The sequence below is a fragment of the Spodoptera frugiperda genome, chromosome 6, assembly GCF_023101765.2.
Source record: "Spodoptera frugiperda isolate SF20-4 chromosome 6, AGI-APGP_CSIRO_Sfru_2.0, whole genome shotgun sequence".
NCBI lineage: Eukaryota > Metazoa > Arthropoda > Insecta > Lepidoptera > Noctuidae > Spodoptera > Spodoptera frugiperda.
This window is the reverse complement of record NC_064217.1, coordinates 6,029,892-6,039,398: the sequence shown is the minus strand read 5'-3', so window position 1 is coordinate 6,039,398 and position 9,507 is coordinate 6,029,892. Positions and strand designations below refer to the sequence as shown.

Here is a 9,507-nt window from a genome sequence, read left to right as displayed (position 1 = left end):
GTGATCTAGTTGGCCGCGGCTTGAGGTACTTTGTGCAAGTACAGTAGAATGCGGACGCAGCCCACACCCTGCCTTTATGTCAGCCTACTAGGAAGTTAGCGGGGTTCTGGTTTTTTACATTACGTGATACAGTTTTTTATTACGCACGGTGAGATAAAAGCAATAAAAATAAACATTACCATACATGAATAATGCTTACGATTTTGCTATAACGCGAAGGGATTTCTGGTTAATATTTTGATATAATAGGCAACTATGTAAATAAATGCAACAACAGGGTGTACATTTTCATGAATGAAAAACAGTTTTTCTTGTGTAATTCTAAGTTTATTTACAAAGTTCAGTTATCGTCAACTGACGCTTGCTCGGCCCTCAATCCATCCTAGCAACAAAACAAACAACATATGTATACCTGTCCATTAACTCACAATATCACAGCAAACAACAATTAAGAAATGCTTTTGAGCGGAGTACGCACACTGCCGCCCCTCGATGACTCGGCGAGTTGCTAATTGATGCGTGCTTTTTACGTGTTTCGACCTTTACAAATCGCCGGAGCCCTCTCTATAAATTAGATTTATACTTTGTGGAATGAGTAGGTGTAGCCATCGGGTGCTCTGTTCAGGCTGAATTTGCCGGGAGGGAAGAAGCGGGTCGGCTGCTGCGTCGTGGGCTCATAGTACTGTTGCTGTTGACGAGGCTGCGAGTACTGAGCGGGCTGCGTGTATTGTTGAGATGAGGGCAGGCCACTGTACTGCGCTTGCTGTGTACCGGGGTAGATGTTGTTAGACTGGTACTGGGGCTCAGGCTGGTACTGGGACTGGGGCTGGGGCTGGTACTGAGGCTGAGGGGCTGGCTGGAAGTGCGCCTGGGTCTGGTACTGCTGCTGTGGCTGTGTGTACTGTTGCTGGGGAGCTTCATAGTTCTGCTCGTACAGCTCTGGGTGGTACTGACCGTCATCCTCGTTAGGTTTGCCACCGTAGTTGCGCGCGGGCTCAGGGGCCACGTACTGTTGGGGAGCACTGTATTGTTGAGATTTGTAATCCGGTGAGTTGTATCGTGGGTCGGGCGTGTATCCGGGAGTGGGCGCGGCAGCTTGGGGAGCGGTAGGGATGTGGTCACCAACGGCTTGGAATCCATTCTTTCCCGCGATGTAGTTCACTGTTTTCCTCTGTCCACTGGGGTCAATGTACGAGTAACTTCCTCTCCTGTTGCCGTCAGCGTCAGTTTCTTCTTTGAAGTTAATTCCATCTTCCTGTTGGTAGGCGGCTCCGAAAGCACCGTTTCCACTGAGATACCGCGCTTCCTGTACGATAGCTGCTGTCTTCGGGTCGCCCGCGTACTTGGGCACACGTCTACCTCCTTCTTGCTGTTGGCACGTCGCGGCTGCGATCACAAAGGTAAATATAATGAGCCTGTACATTTTGTACGTCCAAAATGTGCACTGCCCGCGTGAAAGTAACAAAGTGTGTCGTTGCGGGCGGGTGAACTTAATATATACGGCGAGTAGAGGCCTTGACGTGTATTGGAAGGGCTCGCGGGTTCGACCGCGAAAATCTTATTCAAGCAAGCTCCAGTCAGGCTCGGATGTATGGTATTCATCAGGGAAGTGACATTAAGGTGAAGAGAGCAGGTGACGTCCATTGGAATGAGACCGGCCATGTGTAAATGTCAACGAGTAGGCAGTCAATTTTAGAACGAGCTTTTTAAATATCTGAGTAAAACGTTCCATGTTTGAGTTTCGGATATGCTCGTATTGTTCCTGCATCGACTAAATGAATATAGTATTGCGGAATATACAGTTCCGAAATACTGAAATATATTTGAATTTTCAAGTTGCAGATGAAATTGTCGATCCGTGACAATTAGCGTATATCCAGAATTCGTTTAGATGTCAGGATATACACACGTGCTCTGTGGTCGGACTAATTAATGTTTGAAATGTAATTAAATAACTCATCATTAAATTGGTTAACGATTAAAATTATTATGATTTGTTTAAATATTTGGGTATCAAATATCACCTAAATAAAGCTTTAAATTATCATTGTGGTACAGTTTTTGTGCGATTGACTGCTGATTCGATTCTCTTACATACATATAATTGTGGAATTAATTATATGTATATTTCAACATCCAGATCCTGTCTAACAGAAAAAATAAGACATTAGACAGTACAGGACTTCAGCATCTATTACACAGAAAACAAAGTGCACATTCCTTTATATCTAAAACTTGCAGGTCATTGTTCGTACCGACTACTTATGTATGCAACTAGCAATCATTGATGGCAGATAATGTCAGATTCACACCGATACGAGATAGTGACACTAGCTAATGTTTTAAGTAGAACATTACTTTTGCAATTTCCTCCATGCTACTTATCATAACTCCATAGTTAATTCTTTTGTTCTTAACATTAGTCCACGCTAAATCTATTACAGTTCTCACAGCGAATTTACGTAAGTCAGTCATGTTGGTAAATATTAATACCTACTTTATATACTTAGAGTTCCGTAACATAAGAGTGTTGCCTATTAGAAATCTTACATAATATCACACCTGTTCTTTGAAGGATTTAGTACTTAGTTCCTATTATCACCAGTTTCTATTATAGGGCTTTTTGCTTCCCATTCTATTAACTAGTGAAAATGATATTAAAAATCTATTCATTAAGTTTTTAATAAGGATCATAATTAATTTGAGTTCTAGTTATACAAAGTGAATTGTAAAGCAATTGTTAGACAATGCAATTCCAAACATAATGCCACAATTTTTTTCTAAATATTTTTTTTTCTATATCCACGGGCGTAGTAAGGAACCAGGTTTTACTCGCGTGCTCGTGGCATAAAAACTAATCTATCACCTAAGTCAGCTCATACCCTGTCTGTATACCAAATTTCATCAAAATCCGTTCAGTAGTTTTAGTGTGATTGACGGACAAACATCCAAATAAACCAACTTTCACATTTATAATATTAGTGTGATAAAATAAAGTAACAATGTATACAGAACCCTAAGTATACGAGTATGACTAGCGTTTACCCGGTTTTTATACCGCTTTGTTGTTATGTTTTATTCTACTTAACGTATTAGACATAATGTAATGTAATTATAACGCTTATTGCATTTAACCTGAATACTTGAGATTTACGTAAAGTGACCTGTCAATGGCACCCGCCATTTTTTTTATCATTGTGAATCAGATTCGCTAATTATAAGTCAGTGAGTCAGTTTAGGTTAGTATAAAAACTACGTTTAAGGCAATAGCGGCCTATTTTTATACAATTCGGCGTTTTTATATACAAACAGTTAGATTCTCTATAACAATGACAATGAAGTTGGTATGATTTGATTGGTAATATCGTTTTGAACTTGATGACGATTGTTGTATGTTATTTATTATATTTATATTATATTAGTTCCTTGTTCCCTAGGGAAATGTAGAATTCTTATTCTGTACATGCTTTTTGCTAGTTTATATGTTTTTATCGTATTGTAATAAAGGTCAAGAATATTGCTAAACAATGACTTCGATTCAGTTGCGAGCTACATTTGAGTATTTTGAAATCCAAAAGGCTGAATCCGTTGCCGAATAGGACCGATGACGCTTGACTGGATCACTGCTACCTCTCTTCAGTTATGAAACACTAGAATCATCATGTCTTAAGTCTACATATTGTTATGTTCTTGATTTCCATAACATAATTCTGACCTATTTATTCTACGACTCAATTCTAAAACAATAAATATTAATGTTTTCTACTCACATCATTGATGAAAGCGAGCGTGAAACTATCAATTTTGAAGGCACAGTTTGATTCTTATGTAATCCGTTATGGAATGTGAAGTAGGCTAGCCATTCATAGTAAGACCATCGATTGAAGATAAAATAATGCAATAAGAAACACAATAGCTGGTCAACCTATACTAACATGTAAATTTTCTGTGGCAGACTTTGAATCTTATCGCATTCATGTTTAGGTTGAAAATCTGTTAAAGAAATTGGCAGTTTAGTGTACGTTGATGTGCCGGTTAACCTACCGTTATCGTCATAATTGTTCGTGAAGATTGATTACTGTTGTATCTGTAATAGAATCTCTGTGTTGAAAAACAATAAGATTGCATTTTTTATTGTACATATAGTTTCATAACATGTGCCTAACTGGGTCTGGGTTGATGTGTTACTGAGTTAGTTTCTGTTAGTAAACGCGCCTATTATTATGACACACAAAACAATTCTGGACGTTGCCTGTTCAGTTCGTTACCGGGTCGGATAAAGTGCATATTTGTGTGCTTTGAAGAATCTGGCATTTGAATCACATTCATAAAATGTTAGGTCTTAGTTTTTATATGTATTTACTGAGTAAAATAAAATTCCGCATGTAAGAAAATAAAGTAAAACGTTACGTCAGAAATTCATGTTAACTCCTTTGATATCTTCACGTCATAACATATCAAATAACGCAGTTGTCAATGTCATGTCAACGTTGGGTGAAAAGGTCATGACATGACATTCGTCGATGTCATCCTACTCCTGGTTTTAAATTAAATTCCCTCTTGATATTTTTTTTATTAATTCCATTAAAATAGAAATAACGGTTTCGTATTAAATGTGAATACTACGAATTACTTACAAAATTTTAAAAAAGGAGATGAGAATGGTTTTTTAGGACCTTTGATTGTGTCGCTGGTGGATATTGGATTCTTCTCATCCGGAGAACAGTATTAAACACTCAAAGTGGTGATTTTGATAACAAACTTATAATTTCAAACTATAGGTCCGAGTTTCTTCCCAATGGTTTCCTACACCGTTTGTCAAAGACGGCTATATCAACTTTAAAAGTTATTAAACTTAGTAGATCACTAGAAAAATGTTTCATACATCGGGCATGGCTATTTCATTAATCTAATTTAATTACATATTATTGTTGTATTTGCTCAGTGTTTAAATATTTCGACACTTAGGTAAGCAATGGCTACGTATAATTAATCACTTTCAAACAATGTAACATTACGTAACCCATAATATTCATTTAATATACACATTCTATAATAGTTAATTATCTAAAGGTAGTATAGTCCCTTAATCACGACACAGAGCAGCACGCAGCAGAGCCCGAGACAGAGCAAGAGTGGTGCCAAATATCCACTTACCGTCACAATATGACACAAATCTGGTAACTCAAAACAATCTAGTTTAATAACTTTAAGCGTGAGAGAGTCATGCTTCGGCACGAATGGGCTCGACCGGAGTGATACCACGATCTCACAGAAATCCGACGTGAAACAACGCTTACGTTGTGTTTCGTTGAGTAAGTGAGGTTACCGGAGGCTCAATTACCCTTTTCTCGATTGGGAATATTTTCCCAATTCCCAATTGCCTAAAATCCCCCAAAGAGGCCGGCAACGGACTTGTAACGTCTCTGGTGTTTCGGATATCCATAGGCGGCAGCGATTGCTTACCATCAGGTGATCCGCGCGCTCGTTTACCGGCTTATAGCTTAAAAAAAACTACAGATAACTTTCTTCCAAGTGTTGTCATAATTCTCCAAGTCATACTCATGACGACCTTGCCTACGATGTTATGACTTGCAACTTGCAGTTTATGTAACTAGTCCAATGTGATACGGTTTTAGTATTCCTGTCTGGTGACCGACGGTGACGACGCCTGGTTAAGTCATAAGCCTACGTAATTTGCACTGTATTGCATTTGCTTTTATATCTGTGCTACCTATCATGTTGGAGTTATATTTCCACTAAAATACCTACCTACACCTACCACCTATATCTAGTTACTATAGGGACATAGTTACCTAATATCATTATTTTCCTATGTATTTGTCATACTTCACTCTGAGAGCTATATTATTATTTGTCTCTTTTAGGTCATCGTCTTTATAAGGGTAGAGGCCATACGCGAAAGCGTAGGTGGCTCATAAATCTAATAATGCACTTATCACTTAATGCAGTTAGTCTTAATGTTACTTGAATAACATTTTTTTAGGTTTTTATGGTCGTCATTTGCAATTCCATATGTTATATGAGCATGTTTATTAGAGTTAAAAGTTAGAACTAGTACCTTATGCTTAGCCGTACCTAAGTCTATGTTCAATAAAACACAACAAAAAGGCATATTCATATACAAAGTTAAAGAGAACATTTGTCTTTTCACGCGAAAGTAGAGTTTACCATGTCCATGTATAAATTCTGTACTCGATATTTCCCGAACATATAAATCCGAGTGGATTAAGATTGTATCTCCTATGATATAAGTTGTAGCGCACTCGACCAGTTTGCCTTCAGCTGACACAAGTGCTATGCGAAGATTGTACAGCGTCTTGTATATGTATGAGATGGCTACAGTCTTGCTTTTCTATGGAATACTTTGTTGTGATTAAGTTACTTAGATACCTATATAGCAACAATGAATATCACGCGTTTTTCCAAAATATCCCAGATATGTTCGTTTCAGGTTGATGTGTGATTGTGTTAAATCACTTTTAAAAATTGTGTTGTAATTCAGTTAATCTTTAGGAAATAAAATAATATTTCCTCCCCCACAAGTTTTTAGTAATTAAAACCACAGGAAGTGACATCAAATTTATATACCCACCTAAACCATAAAAATCTACAACACGCCTAATATCTCAATCGACCGTGGCTACCCGACAAGGTATAATTACAGTCACAATTATTCAATATCAAACCAGTGCATACACTTGCTCTAATTAAAACAAATCTATGGCAGTTCTGATTTCACGTGCAAGTCGAGTGCTCAAAAGGTCAGTGGTTGCCCGCGATCAAGGCTGTTCGAACCGAGAAGGTATGCGGTTCAGAATTCCGTCCAATAACTCCGACTGACGCATTGATTTTTTTCGGAATTTAGACAGTCATTGGTGATACAATTATGTACAGAGGCTTTTTGTAATAGAGTTGAAAATCGATCAAATATTTTTGTTAGTTAAGGGTAGTTGGTTATCTTGATGTGTGTTTCAACAGTTAGGTATGTCCTTTTTGTTAGTTAAGGGTAGCTTGATGTGCTTTTGATCAGTTATGTGCAAAAATTTAATATTCGGCAAGACTAGTAACTTTGCGTATATTTGTTTTGTCATTCATAAGATAATTATGGTTAACAATTTAAAATGAGATTTACATCTAAGTCATGTGTAATAATTAATATTTTTTTGTATGGTATTAGCCGGTAAACGAGCAAACAGAACACCTAATGGTAAGCAATCGCCGGCGCTTATGGACACCCGAAACACTAGAGGCGTTACAAGTGTGTTTTTTGGGGTTTAGGAATTTAAGGGTTGTTGGGAATTGGGGATTAGAAAGATTGGGAAGGGGGTAATTGGGCCCCCGGTATCCTCACTCACACATTGAAACACAACACACGCAAGTTGTTTCATGTCAGTTTTCTGTGAGGCCGTATTATCATTCATGCCGAAGCATGGCTCTCCCACACTTATTATCTGCTAATAAATAAAATTCCAAACAAAATTTTCCGATAGAATTGACTACCTATCTTATTTTAATTTCATCTACCCTGTCATAATGTATAATAAGAATCTTGACAAACTTCTTAATATAGCTTCGAAAGTTCTTAAGTAAAATTAATCTTAAAGTATTTTTGTCGCTGAGTGTACTGCCGACAAATCCTGTAAGTAATTACGAGTCTGTCGGTCTGTATTGAAAGTTGTTTTAACAAATACTTAAATTAAAAAGTACCTATACAATATGTATTGCGGAAATACATGTGTGTTTCTAGGTACTGTTACTAAAGCGGATATTACTAGTAATACTTAAGTCACGCCTTTTATAGACCGAAAAAAGTATAGGCAGAAATGTCCTAAGCTAATAACAAAATGTCGTCACTTGACGACATTTTGGTTTTAACTAACATATAAGTGACACTTAATAGTACAAGTAAGTGATTAGTTTAGGTGTTCCCTCACGAAGTAACTCTTAGTTCTAATTCTAAATAATCTCTTAACTACCATGAGGGGTCTATTATGATAGAAGGTGTACTTATTACAACAATAAGATATTTTGGACTCTGTGACATATTGGATGGAAAATGTTTACTCTATTCCTTAAATCCTTTATATATTTTTCCTAACGTAGTCCCCTCGTAAACGAAGGAGTCTATTATACCACAAGGGATTAAATTGTTCACACGAGTGAACAAATTATATAAGTGTTACAAAGTACGTACTAACGTAATTAGTTAATAGTTTTATGTTTATCATTTAACATTATAATTATTATGACTATAATTAATTTGTCGTTTCACGTCTTTATGTAAATAATTTTCAAGAAGATGAACATGTAGAGGGCAAGCTTAACTGAGTAAAGAGTGGGACATATCTGTAACACAGGTTCAACCTTTAACAGACACCAGTCTCATAGCTGTAGAAATTTATAAATGTTAAATTGTAATAGCTTGAGAAAATAAAGATTTTTTATTATTATTTTTTTTATTGTGATATAGGTGTCCATCTAGTATATTACTATATAAACTATTGTTCTATGTTTTTAAATGATAAATGATATTTATTTTGCAAATAGGTTATAAAATAACACTTTTACACGTCAATCTCTTAAATAACTAGATTTATGATAAGTTATTGTATTTCCTTGACTGGATGAAAACATAGTGTGGGAAATAAGTTACTGGACCAAAAGCTTTACTTTTTCCTTTCTTTAAAAAAAAACGTTGCGAGACTGCCCATACTGCCCACAGTATGATGTTCTCCTGTGTCGTGGGTGTGGTTCACAAACAAAAAAATCTCATACACATGACACCCAGACCCGAAACAACAAATTGTGGATTAAACAAAGAGTTGCTCCGTGCGGAAATCAAACCAGCTATACGTTGCACGGCAGCCAGTTGCCCAGCCACCGCACCAACCGAGCAGTCAATACTATTCTGCAATAGACATTTTATCAATAAAAACAACCTAAAACCACCCATTCTGTGCAATATTGGGCAATACTAGACAGTTATCATAAATACTTGGTAAGCGAATGCGTGGCCCAGTAGGTATCTGATATTCTACGATTTCACAACGACTATTGAGGCTTGGTAGACAAAAACAGTGAGATATAGGTACGTGTATATCTATCTATGTATAGGCAGTGTTTGAAAGGAGTTCGGTAGATATAGGCATTGCTTTGTTTTGCTATTCAATTGCAAGTGAACGTGGATTTTATAGTGTAGGCTGGATTAGGTCATGCACTAAGTCTTGTATTATATTTTTCGAACTTGTAAGTCCTCTGGTTTTGCGTGTGTCAATGGTTAGTGCTGATTGCTTACTTGCTGATCCGTCTTCCCGTTTGTCTGTGCTACTACTGAGAAAATTTCGAAAAGCCGAAACCAGTCCAGTAATATTTTGCCCGACCCAGGAATCAAACCCTTTGCCCAGCAGTCACACTTGCAACAATTCGACCAACGAGGCAGACAGAGCAATATTTTTGTCTTGTAAAGTTATTACAAGTTTCGAT

At 37.0% G+C, this 9,507-nt stretch overlaps 1 protein-coding gene across 1 annotated transcript; it reads right to left on the bottom strand.

The window, feature by feature from the left end:
* Window positions 1–305: 305 nt before the first annotated feature.
* Window positions 306–1,482, bottom strand: LOC118267715 (activating signal cointegrator 1 complex subunit 2 homolog). Its single transcript, XM_035581862.2, has one exon. The coding sequence runs from the start codon at window positions 1,421–1,423 to the stop codon at window positions 578–580; it is 846 nt and encodes a 281-aa protein (XP_035437755.2). The 5' UTR covers window positions 1,424–1,482; the 3' UTR covers window positions 306–577.
* Window positions 1,483–9,507: the final 8,025 nt, after the last annotated feature.